The sequence below is a fragment of the Toxorhynchites rutilus genome, chromosome 1, assembly GCF_029784135.1.
Source record: "Toxorhynchites rutilus septentrionalis strain SRP chromosome 1, ASM2978413v1, whole genome shotgun sequence".
NCBI lineage: Eukaryota > Metazoa > Arthropoda > Insecta > Diptera > Culicidae > Toxorhynchites > Toxorhynchites rutilus.
The window spans coordinates 7883869-7900137 of record NC_073744.1 but is presented as its reverse complement, the minus strand read 5'-3'; the positions used below and the strand labels follow the sequence as shown (position 1 = coordinate 7900137).

The 16269-nt window shown below is 38.9% G+C and overlaps 1 protein-coding gene across 1 annotated transcript; it reads left to right on the top strand.

Annotated features, from left to right (window-relative positions):
• The first annotated feature begins 431 nt into the window (after positions 1-431).
• On the top strand, positions 432-15188 carry LOC129769901 (CLIP domain-containing serine protease B8-like). Its single transcript, XM_055772438.1, has 6 exons — positions 432-904; positions 11639-12233; positions 12312-12638; positions 12700-12814; positions 12877-13175; positions 13242-15188. Exons 2-6 carry the CDS (start codon positions 12092-12094, stop codon positions 13580-13582), a joined length of 1224 nt encoding a protein of 407 aa, XP_055628413.1. The 5' UTR covers positions 432-904; positions 11639-12091; the 3' UTR covers positions 13583-15188.
• The last annotated feature ends 1081 nt before the right edge of the window (positions 15189-16269 follow it).

The following is a 16269-nucleotide window of genomic DNA, read 5'->3' as shown; positions in this document are numbered from 1 at the left end:
GTTTTTTTTTACAATACTTTCTATGACATCCCTAATTTATATCCCTCGAAGGTTTGACCCCAAATATTAATAATTTACATAATGATAGTTAAGGAATGAGTACAATAATTGTAGATTACCTCGAGAAACTTTATAATATCCTAGAATAGATTCGCGCTTCCTAATAGATCGGATTAAGTTATTCAAAGCCATCACATTTACATAAAAAAACACTTTTCAGATCTTCCTATCTTTAATCAATTATCTCGCATGACGTATATTGACATGGTGTAGTCCCATCCACATGCCTCTACTGTACACGGAGGGTTTGCGACAAACGAACAGCGCTAAGCTTATACATTAACAGCTTTAATGGAAAAACACCGTCAATCTTCGAGGCAAAATATTTACGGCGCTTAACGATCAATGATTGATGTTTACGAACATGCGCACAGGATGGCCAGTCTCATCAAGTGTCGCGTAGAATTTCGTCTCGTCTGGAAGAACGCGTCCAATTTTCGGTTCTGCTTAACCCATCACGTCGTTTCGTTGACACAGTGATTGAGTTCCACACGCTATGGGTTCGGTGAAGCTTAGCCTTCTTTCCCACGGGTACATCCCAGGTGATGGCTATGAACGACAACAAATTTCAGGGATTTCCGCGAACATTTCTACATATAACGATGTTTTTACGTTGCGCTGATTTTGGTACACACAACAGAACGTGACATAGTTGTAGTATGTATCAACAATTTTCTACATTTGCCGTGTCATGATGATTATTATAAAACAAAACTGCAATTGGTCAAGTTGTGTCGATAGCACTAATCTGCTTCGCTTGCGAAACTATGCTTATACTATTCATCCTCGCGATTGGAGGATGAAATGTTGGGTTTTTCCAAGGTTCTCGGTACACATATTGGAGGTGAGTAAAAGCGCATAAAGATAACCATAACATCAGCACGTCTACCAGTGATAATTGTTTAGCAGCGAGAGAATACCGTACCAGATTTTAAAAAAACCAAAGAAAAATTCTTTGTAAAATCAAAACTTCTTTTTTCTTTTTTGAATGGCGTTAACGTTCCCAGTGGAATTTATGCCGTATTAACGTAGGTATTAACTCGCGTCATTTTTTTTTATTAATACAGAGTTGAGATTTCGTATGTCAAATAACACACCTTTAATGTATTCTGAGTGGCAAGCTCTGGAATACGCATGTACCAGTGCAAATCGGAAAACCTTCTCTGACGGAAAACCCCCGACCTGAACGGGAATCGAACCCGAACCATCGGCGGCATGATAGTGTGTGACGCTAACCACCAAAATTTTTTCTCAAGAAATCTTCAATAGATCTGCAAACTGGTCCTTTCTTTTGACTTTGACTGCAGTCAACGAAGGAAAACTTTTTTTTTTCAGGTGTCCAGTGCACTCATACTTGTCTATGTGTACCTAAAACTATCTAAACAAGTACTAGATAAAGCATCACAACTACTAATAAAAGGCTCTAATGATACTCTTTAGAAACGAGGAAGTTGGATTATGCCATCAAAATTCAAGTTTTAGCCATCGTTTAAAAAACTTAGAATTATAACTTGCAAAATATGTGACACAGTACTTACAAACAAAAGTTTTCAAAAGAAAATGCAACAGATGAATTCTTATTCTTGATTGGTATGATGCCTATCAAACTAATTGATGTTCAAACAGAGAAAACGTTGTGGCAAAATCCCCGTCCAGGTTATATCACTATCACTGGAATAGATGTACATCTCATCATATAATTTTCTACCATGTTGAGAATTATATCCAGCGGCAAGCAAATTGTTATTACAAAATGTCAAGCTATGCTGCTGGAAACAAGGAAACTCTACTTAGCTCTTTATAGCTGGTACTACATGCCTTTGACCATACACAAGTTTTTGATCCATAGTGCCTTGGAAGCTACCCATAAAATCATCAGGAAAATCCGTTCGAATCACACGAGGCAATCATCCCGAGTCAACTCAAGCGAAGTTCTGCTCAGATCATTACTCCTAAACTCCGATCCATCAATATCCCTTGAGCGAAAATCGTCAGCCTTTAAGCTTCAGTAGGATGACGAAGAATTATATCAGTATTTCTTGACTTGCCGTGAAGCAAAAAGCTTCGGGAGCGAATTTTTTGAAGACGTAGATATTTATAGTGACGATGAAATTAATTCTTTGTGGTCGTTTGTCTGCTCTCAGCAACCACAGCAAGACCCCATGCTAATCTAATATTTTCACTCAACCAAGTATTAGTTTATGCTTTTCCTAAACGAAGCTTGATGCCTAGTGATCCTGTTTACGAATCAACACGGCGCTGAACACTCGGCATCTTCGAACGGAGCTGGTTTGCCTTCTCTGGCGCGAGGCCATGGGAGGTGAACACCCTCGCCAAAGATTCGAAGAATGCAACAAAACAAAACGGAAATCGATTTTGTGTCAGTATAGATTTTATATTTTTGTCATGTGGAAACTTAATTGGAATTCCTTGTTAAAACTGTTCAAACGTTGTGAAATATATGTTCAATGTTTTAATACATCTCACGGCTCTTTTAGGCCGTTTTTCGTAGAGACGAACCAGCCCAGGAGTCTGAAAGTCTCTCTTTTAAAGAATAAGAAAAAAAATCAATACGGTGCTCCTATGAGTAATAGATAACGGTACTCAGTATCAAACAAAGTAGTCACCCACACAAGACAACGCACAATGCGTTGAATGCATAGGAATGTGGGACATAAATCATAACAGCAAAATTTAGCCATTGTAACACTTTGATGTGATGGAAAAGATTGTTCATAAGTATCAGAAATACTGTTTGCATAAATGTCTCATGTTATTTGAATAATCGCATAAGTGTCTCAAGCGACAAAATATTTTTTATGTAAAAACATCGCATTAATATACATTGTTGAGTCAATACATATATATAGTTCACAAAAAAATAATCTTGCATGTATCACTGCTTTTTCAAGGAAAAATAATTCCGACCATTACGACACCCATGCCCAAACTTAATACGACCGCAAAGGGTTAAAAATGAGAAGGAATAATAGATGGAGAATGCAAAAGAAAAACTTCTAATATATGTGGCAATGAGCCACAGGGTATCGTCATTTTATGGCAGTTTTTTTTTTTTTATTAAATCGTTTATTTTTACAGGCTCAGTTACATAAGTTTAAAGGAGCCAAACTCCTGACTGTATTGTTACAAGTATATATAAACATTTTTCCTTAATTCTAATGTTAATGGTGTAGAAAACCGATTACTCGCGGTCTACTCGAGTTTAGAAGGGTGACATATTTCCTTCAGGAAAAGGAAGGGATAAAAGGATATGTTGACAATGTTCACTCTCACATTCACACTCACATTCATTACACTCAATTCTTAAGCCTTAATCTTATATCTAATATGTTTTTACATTTCACCTTATTCTATTGTTAATAAGAAGGGATTTGATTTCTCGCGAAGGAAAAGGAAAAGGAGAATATAAGGATATAAGGACAATCAGACACGAAGATCGATAACTTTTAGGAAGACATATATTTGGGACATGTAATCAAGGTCTAAACCAGCCAACACATCTCTCACCGGCACATTGGGCTGCCTTCCTCTAGCCCGAAGAGAGTTTTCTAAATTCGATCTGGCAACAAGATACTCCTCGCACGACCAAACAACGTGTTCGACGTCGTGGTAACCTTGGCCGCAGGCACAGATATTGCTGTCGGCAAGATCAAAACGAAAGAGTAGCGCGTTTAACGAACAGTGATTGGACATGAGTCGGGAGAAGGTGCGAATAAAGTCCCGGCTCAAGTCCAGACTTTTGAACCGCGGATTGAGGCTAACCTTAGGGATAATTGAGTGGAGCCACCGGCCCAATTCATCTTCGTTCCATTTGCGTTGCCAGTTAACGATGGTATTTTTGCGGACTAAAGAATAAAATTCATTGAAGGCGATTTGACGCTGATAAATTTCGCCTTCAATTGCACCTACCTTTGCTAATGAGTCAGCCTTCTCATTACCCGGAATTGAGCAATGTGAAGGGACCCAGACAAAGGTAATGACATAACAGCGTCTGGATAAAGCACTCAAAATTTCTCGTATTCTCTCTAGGAAGTACGGCGAGTGCTTTTCCGGCCTCACTGAACGGATAGCTTCGACAGAGCTAAGACTATCCGTTACAATGTAATAGTGTTCAACAGGTCGTGAGGCGACGCTGTCCAGCGCCCAGTGTATTGCTGCCAATTCAGCAATATACATTGAGCAAGGATTCTGAAGACTATGGGAGGTGCTAAAAAATTCGTTGAACACTCCAAATCCTGTGGACTCATTCATAGAGGACCCATCAGTGAAGTACATATTATCACAATTGATACGCCCATACTTTGCATTGAAGATCGTAGGAACGATCCCCGATCGATGATAATCTGGAATTCCATGGATTTTCTCCTTCATGAACAGATCAAAAAATACAGAGGAATTGATGTAGTCAGAAAAACAAACACGGTTGGGAATATACAAAGAAGGATCAACCTGCATGGAGATGAATTCATGATATGAAGTCATGAATCCAGAATGAAAATTTAGCCCGATCAGCTGCTCAAAATCTCCGATCACCAATGGGTTCATAACCTTACACCGGATGAGGAACCGAAGAGATATTAAATTGAAGCGATCTTTTAGTGGGATTACGCCTGCCAAAACCTCGAGACTCATGGTATGCGTTGAGGGCATACATCTCAACGCAATACGGAGACAAAGATACTGAATTTGCTCGAGTTTAATGAGGTGTGTTTTGGCAGCTGATTGAAAACAGAAACTGCCATACTCCATCACTGAGAGAATAGTTGTTCGATACAACATTATAAGATCTTCGGGATGGGCTCCCCACCAGGTGCCGGTAATTGTACGGAGAAAGTTTATTCTTTGTTGGCATTTTTTACTCAGATACCTAATATGGGCCCCCCAAGTACATTTGGAGTCGAACCAGACCCCAAGATACTTGGATGACATAGCATGAGTGATCGGTTTACCCAAAAGTTGAAGCTTTGGTTTTGCTGGTCTATGCTTCCTAGAAAAAACCACCATCTCTGTTTTCTCCGTGGAGAATTCGATCCCTAGCGCAATGGCCCAGGTTGAAAAATTGTTCAAAGTATCTTGTAAGGGTCCTTGCAGGTCGGATTCGTTTGATCCTACGACAGACACCACTCCATCATCTGCAAGTTGTCTTAGGCTGCAATTTTGTGTAAGGCAATTGTCGATGTCGCTTACATAGAAGTTGTACAAAAGGGGGCTTAAACATGAGCCCTGGGGGAGTCCCATGTAAGAGACCCGACTTACTGCCGAATCTCCGTGAGAAAAGTTCAAATGTTTCTCACAAAGCAAGTTATATAACATATTATTCAACAGAGGCGGCAGACCCCGAGAGTGTAATTTGTCTGACAAAACCTCTATTGAAACAGAATCAAAGGCCCCCTTTATGTCCAAGAATACTGAAGCCATTTGTTTTTTTTCGGCGTAAGCCATTTGAATTTCTGAAGAAAGCAACGCAAGACAATCATTCGTCCCCTTGCCCCTGCGGAACCCATATTGTGTATCTGAGAGTAAGCCATTCGTTTCAACCCAATGATCAAGACGAAACAAGATCATTTTCTCCAACAATTTCCGTATACAAGACAGCATTGCTATTGGGCGGTACGAATTGAAGTCGGACGCGGGTTTTCCGGGTTTTTGAATAGCTATAACTCGTACTTGTCTCCAATCATCTGGAACAATATTATGCTCCAGAAACCGATTGAATAAGTTCAACAAGCGATGTTTCGCCACATCAGGGAGATTTTTCAGCAAGTTGAACTTAATTCTATCCGATCCCGGAGCAGAATTGTTACATGAAAGGAGAGCAAGAGAGAATTCTACCATCGAAAACTCGGAATCAAGATCGCACCTATCTTGTGAAATATCTCGAACAATTTTTTGTACAGGAACGGAATCGGGACATACCTTCCGTGCAAAATTTAAAATCCATCGATGTGAATATTCCTCGCTTTCATTCGTTGAAGAGCGATTTCTCATGTTTCGAGCCACTTTCCATAATTTTTTCATTGACGTTTCTCGTGACAGACCTCCCACGAAATTTCGCCAATAAGCACGTTTTTTCCCTTTGATCAAGTTTTTAAATTGATTTTCAAGGGAAAAATACGTTTGAAAATTCTCAATGGTTCCACTTTTCCGAAAAGCTTTAAATGCATTCGATTTATCCTGATAAAGCTTGGAACATTGGCTATCCCACCATGGATTGGGAGGCCTTCGACGAATAGTGGAACCTGGGATGGGTTTCGTTTGAGCGCGAACCGCGCTGTCATAGATCAAACGAGAAAGGAAGTTATACTCCTCCAATGGAGGTAAACCATCTTTGGAATTGATGGCTAGAGCAATCGCGTCCGCATATTTTTTCCAGTCAATGTGTCTTGTGAGGTCATATGCCATGTTTATAGATTCAGAAGAATTCGACCCAATGGTGATGGAAATTTCGATTGGCAAGTGATCACTACCGTTGGGATCATTTTATGGCAGTTAACGGCGGCATTTTTTTCCGGTAGGTCTCTCATATAACTTGTGTCGGCAAGCCTGGATTTTGAAGCAACGATTGTACATCTGATTGATAAAGCAGCTGTTCTAACTAATACTTTGGAAGTGGTACGAATAAATTAGTAGTTGAAAACATATTGATTTAAGCAATTCGAACTCTTTGGACTTTCTGCGCCTCAAACACAAAAGAGACAAAAAGTACAGAAAGTTTGTGTAAGAATCAATTTAGAAAATAATTGGAATATGTACACTCTGGCGCGAAACATATATTCACAGGCCTTGAAAAGGACTAGATGTGAATATATACAGAAGAAAATCGATGGAACATCAAAATAGTAGCAAAGGACTATGGAAAATATTAAAAACATTACTAAATTTTAAAAATAGTATACCGCGTTCCGTAGTTTTCGGAGGATCAGAAGAACAGTCGGACCAAATTATTGCAGATAAATTTAACAGTTATTTCGTTAATAGTGTTCTACTGATCAACCAAAGTATTGAGTTGGTTAGTGAACCAGTCGGAATAATACAGCCGATTATAATCAATTGCAGAATAGATTGTTTTTCACCTATCACTTTAGCTGATTTGAAAGGTGTTTGTTTTTCATTGAAAAAATCGGCTGGTACCGATAATGTCAACGCAGAAGTGATTCAAGATTGTTTTCGTGTCATTGGACACGATCTGCTTGACCTGATAAATGAATCTCTACGAACTGGGCACGTGTCAAAGGTTTGGGAGGAATCCCTTGTGATTCCAATCCCCAAAGTTAATGGGACGGATAAAGCCGAAAAGTACCGCTCTATTAACATGTTGCACATATTGGAAAAACTGTTAGACCTTGTTCTGAAAGGTCAGATGATTCATTTTCTAGATAACAACAATTTGCTAATACCAAAACAGCGCTCGTTTCTCGATTCTGTTTCCGATCCCATTGGTAACTCACTCGGTGTACCACAGGGATGTGCTTAAGGGCCCGTTTTGTTTATTTTATACAAAAATGTCCTGTTCATCGCAGTTAAGGATATAAAAGAAACCTCGGAGCACATAGACGAAGATTTGCATTCTCTGGCTCGATGGCTCAAATTCAAGCAATTGAAGTTAAATGTTGGCAAAACAAAATATCATTTCTGGAGCAAACTCCAGTATTGACGTTAATTTCGAAATAAACGGTGAGACATTAGAACGCGTGAAAGATATAAAATACTTGGGAGTCAAAACACCCGCTTCACAATATGAAAATTTTCTTTTGATGATCACATAATCTTTAGCATGAAAACCTAAACACAGAACATGCAGGAAAAAATGAAACATTCAAAATGCTTATAACTCGAACTTTTCTTACTAGTCGGAAAAATGTTTGCATCAATTGATACGGAATATTTCTACGCTTCTATCGCAATTAAAAAAATGTTACTTTCATTAGATAAACAATCGAATAACTGTGAAATGTCAAGCGTTATCTAATCGCCCTAACTGCCTAGTTTTGATTGGCCCGATTTACGGTTTCCCGAACACAGACTTCAAAATCAATGTACCTGTGGGAATCCGCTTAGCAAATATACATGCAAGTACGGGGTATTTTTGTTCCAACCGAGCTGTGTTTCCTTAATACGGACTTCAAAATCAATGTGCCTGGGGGTTTCCAGTTCCTGCGTGAAACACAAAGAAATGTTCAAATAGTTTCACAGGTACATTTTCAGTTGATTTCAATATTCCGGACGTTTCCTTCATGTTTGATTTAACGTTCAAAGGTGTAATTTCGACACGATCATCTGTACCTTCCCGAATATAAAAGTTTTAAGGCCATTCAGGCTTTGGTGTTGCTCTCGAATATCACTGGTAATGACTTCTTCTTTATGAAACAACGTGGGTTTTTACTCTTTCCATTGGCCAGCATTGGTAGTTTATCGCTTCCGTCCATGTTGGTTGTGCTTTAAAGTTGAGAATCCCCAGTTTCTAGACAAATTGGCAAGGCTTCTCCCGAAGAATAGAACCTGAGAGAGGTAAATTATTCTTTTTGGCTTCATAAGACAAATATCCATTGATCGCTCCAGCTTTTCGATTCCGACCAACCTTACATGCTTTTTGTCTAGATTCAATTTTCCCTTCCGATACCATTTTTTTTAAAGCTTGAATAGTGTTGATACCGTACTCTGTGCAATACTGAAATCTTTTGCAGCTTCAGACCCTTCCGTCCAAACTTTTCGACCTGCTCGATGATGCTCAAATGTTGCGCAATGGTTAGCGTTTTAATCGTTTGCTTGAAAGGTTTTGACGTAGGACTACGTCTTTTATTTCTGTACCGGGGTATAAGTTTCAAGTTTCAAAAACACGAGAGAGAGAGTGACGCTGGACTGCAAGGTTTTGAGCGTTAATACCTCTTTACCGGCTGAATGGAGTGGTATAATTATCACTTCATTCGAAAGATAAAATGTCAACAAGTTATATAATTGTCACTTATTGGTCCAAAAAATCGTTTCAATAGCTTAAGAATTGCTTTGAAAGCAAGCTATTGAAATCATAACAATCTAGCTCATTGATGATGATTGGTGATCGCAATATGTTCCCGAACACGGACGCAAAATCTAGGCACCTGGAGAAACCGCCATAGCGAATACATGCAAGCTGTTTTTTTTTTTTGCTCGCTTGCATTAGTGTTTGGGAAACACTAGCGGACACATGAAAGGCGTGAGTACTTTTACTCGCATCAGTTTCTGTTCTGCTTTCGCATGAAACAGTCATGAAAAATTGCCGCTAAAACGATAAAAACGAAATGAATTTTATGCAAGGTTATATAGACTTTATTTCATTTTCACCGTGAATTGGCGCCCTCAGTTTCTATTCTGCACATGGAGTAATCGTGTTCTTCTCACGAAAACAAAAATGAATCATGTATCAAACGTATTCAGTTGCTTTTACAAGGCCACTCAAATTCCATCGGTTCGTTTCGGGACCGCCAACAAATGCGAAAGTGTTGAATTTTATGTTAATAACAATTCCATACAGGTCGGACTCGATTATATATAATCGCAGTTTCACTTTCAACGTTAATTTTCGAATCCAATACATAATCGAATCACAAAAAAGCTATTTTTCTATTAATGTTCGACAATCATACGTTAATGGAAAAATTGTTTTCTTGAGATTCGATTATGTATAGAATTTGAAAATAATTGGTGAAATAAAATGGTCGACTATATATAACCGAGTCCGACCTGTACTTACACTCATCCACCCACACACTAACAAGGAAAACTTTCAGCAATCTTTCAAAATATTCATTCATTCATTCATTAAGAATTGATTCAGATGCAATTTCAAACAAATGATTACCGAGCCAACGGTAGTCCTACGTACACCTTACGGTTATATCACAGATATAACCCAGTTCTTGTTTTTCGTGGTTTTCCATACTTAATAACGCACAAAAACATGTACGCAAAAATCAATCGAGTTTGGGAGGTGAAAATCCATGAATCAAAACCCATCGAGTAAGGGAGGTATCGAGTTATGGAAAGAAGGATGCTTGTAAAATCAAGGGTTCCATGAAATTCATCGAGTTAGAGAAAGTATCGAGTTACAGAACATCGAGTAAGGGAGAGTTGACTGTATTGCGATAATAGGTACTTCTACCCTATTTCAATCAGACATCTGGATTTTGAGTTACGATTTTTGTTAAAGATAGACCAATGATTTTGGAGACGTTCTTTGGAAAACCAGTCGTAATTTCAATTGGTAATATTATAATGAACATTGTAATTTTAGGTACTTTACATCATAAGTACCGTAAACCGGGGGCAAATTGATCACAATTATCAGAAAAATATGAATATTACCGAATGCTTTTTTTAGATGTATATCCAATTATTTTTAAAATCAGTACTGGCGCTAAGACCACAAAACATTATGAAAAGTTTTGTTCAAAAAAAAATTTTAAGCGTTAATTTGGAAAATTTCGAAATGTAGTATAGTATCGAGGTGAAATTGCGCAATCTATGTTTCTCAGGATTTTCTAGTGTCATGTGCACAAAAATGTATAGAAAATCAATTTTTTCTTCACCTGCGGTCATTTAAATGATAATTCAAGGGTTTGAGGATACAAAATCCTAATTGAATCCACCTAAAGGTGTGGTCATGCTTTTTCATAACTCGATTAAAACACTGATCTGCAAGTCATCCGGAGACCATTCGTATTTCCCTGATGTGGCCAAAAACCCTTAAAATGGTCACCAATGGGCTAGTTTTGACAAACCAAGACGTTCAATATGTCGCGTGATGGGATTCGGTTCTGGTCATTAGTGGTGCTTTTTTTGTAAAATAGTTTTTTCTCACTTGTTTGAATAGTAATTACAAATATTTGATTACTTATTTTACTCATCAAGTATCGAATAGAAGTGAGATAATATGTTTAGCGTCAACAAATATTGTTTTGATGGGTTGAAAATATGTTTCTTTACAATAGTTAAAAATCGAAACAAAATGCTATTCAGAAAAATATCAATTTTTATGTAATTTAATGAGTGATTCGTTGAAGGCCATTCACAAAAATAACCTTCAGATGATTGTTTAACATGTCAGATCAAAAAAGTTTAAAATTAAAATCCATAATACCTCTAAACATTTATATTTGTATTCAATAATACGTTTGATCAATTTCACCCCGGTGATCAATTTGCCCCCGGATGACGGTACCAAGTTTAAAAAGGGTCGGGTCGGAGAGGGTTGATTTGATAAATCAGTGACCGCCTAATATCAAAAGACAGATCACTGATTCTTCTTGTTTAAAACTGATCGTGCATACGTGTTTTCGATTTAACATAATAAATATAATTTGCATATATTTCCCGCGTTTATTGGAAATGTTAACTGTTCTTGAACAACAATACAAACAATCCGGGAACGAATCAACCACTCGGGATTATCTATTCTTTTGTGTCATCGAATTCCGGGGAGCAGCAGATTTTCCGTAAACATAAAAGTGACCAAATCACGTTTGAACAATTTTATTATACCGACGCTGCGGTTATCATTTATTTCCCGCTATCGCACTAGGAAAAAAACACAAGTCCTCGGCTATCAGCGCATGTAAATCACAGGAAATCTTTAGGCTCGCCTTGGGTGTGATATACCCATACTTACGGGTTAAAGACGGAAGTGGACCCCTATCTGACTCACTACTTCCAACTTTCCCGCCGAAACGATCGTACTCTCATCTCGAAAACCCTTTCGGAAAAGACTGAGAGCAGAGCGCCGAACACCTGTTGAACGCTCTGCTCTCATCGCTTGGCGAACAAACCATCTGCTGATTGCGAGTCTCCAATCTCGCTCTCCGCGAATCTGTGGCCACGTGTGGGAAAAGGGGATCACCCCACCCAACGCGTTGCCCAGGGTCCTGTTTGTTTTTGTTTCCTTCTGCTTTGCTTCACTGCCCGACGAACGACGCAATTGACCGCGGCGCTTTGGTCGGTGTTGAAGTTTGCGTACAAAAGGCGCCACTTGCTGACGATGACCGACGATGATCGTTGGGTTCAGCAGCGGACGGTACGGACCAAAACGTTCAGTTACAGTCGAGTCGTCGTCATGATCGTAACGCTGATAGCGCTATGCTGTCTGGCGATCGCAGCCGAGCCGAGGAAGTTGCAGGAAGGTTTGTGTTGTGGAACTTTTTACGCTGCTTGCAGCGGATGTAAGGATTGTGTGATGTGAATTCCTGTCCTCAATGCAGTGAAGCACCAAGGTTGTGAGATACCGGGAGAATCGAAACGGGGGACGTGTATTAAGGCGGATGATTGTCCGGCATACGGGAAAATTGCAAACGATGCTACATTGAATTTCGTCGATCGGAACCAGTTTATTGAGAGTGTTCAATGTGGAAAGCGCGGTGGATCGATGGTTTGTTGTCCCGAGGAGGGCTCGTATCAAACCGTCATACAAGAGGAGCAGGAGGAGAAGGGACAGTGCGGAGAGCCGGCAGCAATGTTCCGCATTCGGGGTGGCTCGATCGCCGAACTCGATGAGTTTCCTTGGACGGCAATGCTGTTGGGACAAGATCGTGAGTTGTTTGAAAATTCCATATGGGTAAATACGTCGATTTATTATGATTAATGCCGCAGATATGTCGGAAACGCTTCAATACTACTGCGGTGGGGCTTTGATAAGCAGAAATTTCGTGCTGACAGCCGCCCATTGCGTTGCGGTCCAAACCGACGGTACACAACAAAGCCCACTGTAGGTAGATAATTGTTTCATTCTTAGATATTTTGTGGCTCACCAAAAAACGTCCATTCCAGAAAATTCGTGCGCCTAAGGGAGTACAACATCTTCACGGATCCGGACTGCGTCATAGACACTGGCTTCCTGGATTGTGCCGAGGGAAAGATAGACCGCAGACCTCGCAAGATCATTGTGCATCCGGAATTCAAACACGACTCGGCAGCTCGACTCCACGATATAGCGCTGGTGCAGATCGATTCGGTCGCTCCGTATTCCGACTTTCATCGACCGATTTGTCTTCCGGATATTACGCTTGACAGTGGAACGCGGGTGGGCAACCGGTTCAGCATCGCCGGATGGGGCAGGACCGATTTCTGTGAGTGAGAGCTGATCCCAGTTCGCTGACCACGTGTTGAATAATGCATTTCCCACCTCTCTTTAGTTGACAAGTCTGTGAATCTGTCCAACAGTCCAGTGAAGATGAAGCTGGTCTTGCCATTTGTGGGTGCGGATCTGTGCAGGGACATCTACCGAAATTTGGACGTCGAACTTCGTCGATCTCAAATCTGCGCCGGTGGCAGAAAAGCTAAAGATACTTGCGCGGGGGACAGTGGCTCCCCACTGATGCATTATGATCGGAAACAGGGAGTCTGGGTGGTAACGGGAATTGCCAGTTTCGGTATCCGAAACTGTGGCCGCGAGGGAATTCCAGGTGTGTACACGAATGTGAAAGAGTATTTAGCGTGGATTAGGGGAACTATACGGCCATCATTGCGAAGCTAGACTTTTTTTTCAACATCATGCTGATAGTGATAGTAGTTACACAATACACGAAACCAGCGTTTGAAAATGGCATTTGAACCGAATAATACACATAATCATAAATAAACAATCAATTAGCAAAGAGACGAACGTTGCAGAGGTTGGAATTCAATGCAAGTATCACGAATATTTGCAATTAAATTCAATTAATAAATTCATAAGTAAATCCACAACGGAAAGTGAATCACAGTTTGGGGAATAAATCTCAAATGCAAACAAGAAATTACCCAAGTTGTTTGTATTAAAATAGTTAGATAACTGGAAAAATAATTTCCAACAACAAAAGCAGCTGTGACCAAATGTCTGTATGTATGTAATAATGCAGTATAATAATTATTTTTTAAATATCGTAAAATATTTTTACGACTCGCATATTTATATCATTATACGATATGCCAGTTTTTGGCAATAAGTCAATCGAAGCTACATTGGTATGAATAGAGAAAGGTCAATATAATAAATTGAAAATCAATTCTGTCAGAACAGAAATCCAATCAATGGATCATGTCTTATTTGTCTTGGTGCACTCATTAGCAGGAATATATTTTCAAGAACTCATGATAACGTAATTGTATTTTATTTTGTCAGCGTTTTCGAAGCGTTTACATAGAGTAGTGAAGTGGTGAGCATTATACTTATTGATCTAAACAGTTTGTTTTCAATATACTTCGCTAAGTTCAACATAGCTGCCTGTGTTTGCCTGTACCGCAGTTCTGATTCTGTATCTGTTTCTTGTGGGTCCAAATTGTCTGTCGGTACGCTGGACAGTAATCAGAGAATTTCTCAACACTAGTAAAAAAAATTGTAAGGGGTTGTATCTAGGACACGACCGCATATTTTCGACGTAGAACTACGCAATTATATTATGCAATCCACTTGTTTACCACTTCGAATATTATTTTAGAATGCATAGCAATTTTTGCAATAGATTATGTTCTTCGTTACATATAAATTTGATAAGAATGATGATTTTACGTTTGATATGATGCCTAGGACTACCAAAATATGTGAACGAAAGAATTGTCAAACGATCATTGTATTTTACATTTCCCTCTGAAAATATTGCACATCTCATGTTTGCGTAGTTCTCGAACAGCGAAAGTTCATCCACCTCTAGTATCTGAAATGACTATTTTCCCAGGTTTCTCAGTTTAAAAGTTAGGGAAACATATTCCGGTCTGCACAACGACAAGCGAGTACAAAAGTACTCAACACTAAAAAATACCCCCGACTTGCATGTATTTGCAAAGCGGATTTCCCCAGACACATTCATTTTGAAGTCCGTGTTAGGGAAACACAGCTCAGTGGGAATAAAAATACCCCCGACTTGCATGTATATTTGCAGAGCGGATTACCACAGGTACATCGATTTTGAAGTCTGTGTAAATCGGTTCAATCAATATTTGGCAGTTGCGTATTGATTGCGTTTATATAACGCTTGACATTTTACAGTTATTCAATTTTTCATCTCGTGAAAAATAATATTTTATTAATCGTGATAGACGCGTAGAAATATTTCCTATCAACTGATGCAAACATCTTTCCGATCTGTTAAGAAATGTTCGAGTTATAAGCATTAGAAATACGGGTAGGGTTAGCACACAAATTGGCAGAACAAATGTATGGGAAAAAAGGAAGTTCTTCCAGTTTTCATGAATTTAAACCGTTTAGAGATTAGCGAATTGTAATGTATAGCATATCAAATAAATCTCAGAGAACTTCCGATTCGATTGGTATGCAAATCATGAGAATTCGTTCACAGTAAAAATAGTTATTAACGTTAACTTTATTTCATAAAAACGTGACCTGTTTTCTAAATTGGCACCCTTCCTGAAAGACGTTTTTCTACGTCAAAACAGTACTGAATCGATCCTCTATTTATTCAGGACTACTTGTTGCATAAGTAGGGTGAAAAATTAGTAAAACTGTGCTCTGTGAATGTATATCTAGATGATATACCGGCGGAAGAGGTAAGTTGGACTAGCCCACGACGTTCACATTTAACTTGCGGAAAAATTATTAAATGTAGAACGCACATTGTTTGTAAACAAACTTCACGCGAGCTATAACTTAGCAACACTTTATTTTTCAATTTATGATGAACATTTTTGGAGTTGATAACAAAAAAAATACATTCCACACAAGTCATATCATTATGAGTTTCGTAAGATCATTTGAAATATTAAAAAAAATGGGTGGGTTATATCTATGATATAACCGCAAGGTTGACGTGGGACTACCGTTGTCTTAGTAAGCATTTGTATTGTATTGATTGAATGAAACAATTTTCGAATTCAATTGAATTCAACATATTTGCTTTGTAAGTGAAAGGATTGAACAGTTGTCATATAAGATCAATTCATGCATTGTAACAGATTATGTTCTTCGTTACAAGTAAATTTGATGACCATCCTTTTACGCCTAGGACTACCAAAATATGTGAACGGAACGATCATTGTATTTTTTATTTCCCTCTGAAATAATGGCATCTCTCATGTTTACGTAGTTCTCGAACCGCGAAAGTTCATTCACCTCTAGTATCTTAAATGACGACTTTTCCAGGCTTCTCAGTCCAGAAGTGCGTGTTAGGAAAACATATTTCGATCTGGCCAAAGACAAGTGAGTACAAAATGATGATGATGTTGGAT

Bases quoted from the DNA above. Each gene is read 5' to 3' on its own strand.
- LOC129769901 (XM_055772438.1), top strand. From the start codon at position 12,092: ATGACCGACGATGATCGTTGGGTTCAGCAGCGGACGGTACGGACCAAA. The intron at 12,234-12,311 runs GTTTGTGTTGTG...TCCTCAATGCAG, and splicing joins GCCGAGGAAGTTGCAGGAAG to TGAAGCACCAAGGTTGTGAG. The intron at 12,639-12,699 runs GTGAGTTGTTTG...TTAATGCCGCAG, and splicing joins AATGCTGTTGGGACAAGATC to ATATGTCGGAAACGCTTCAA.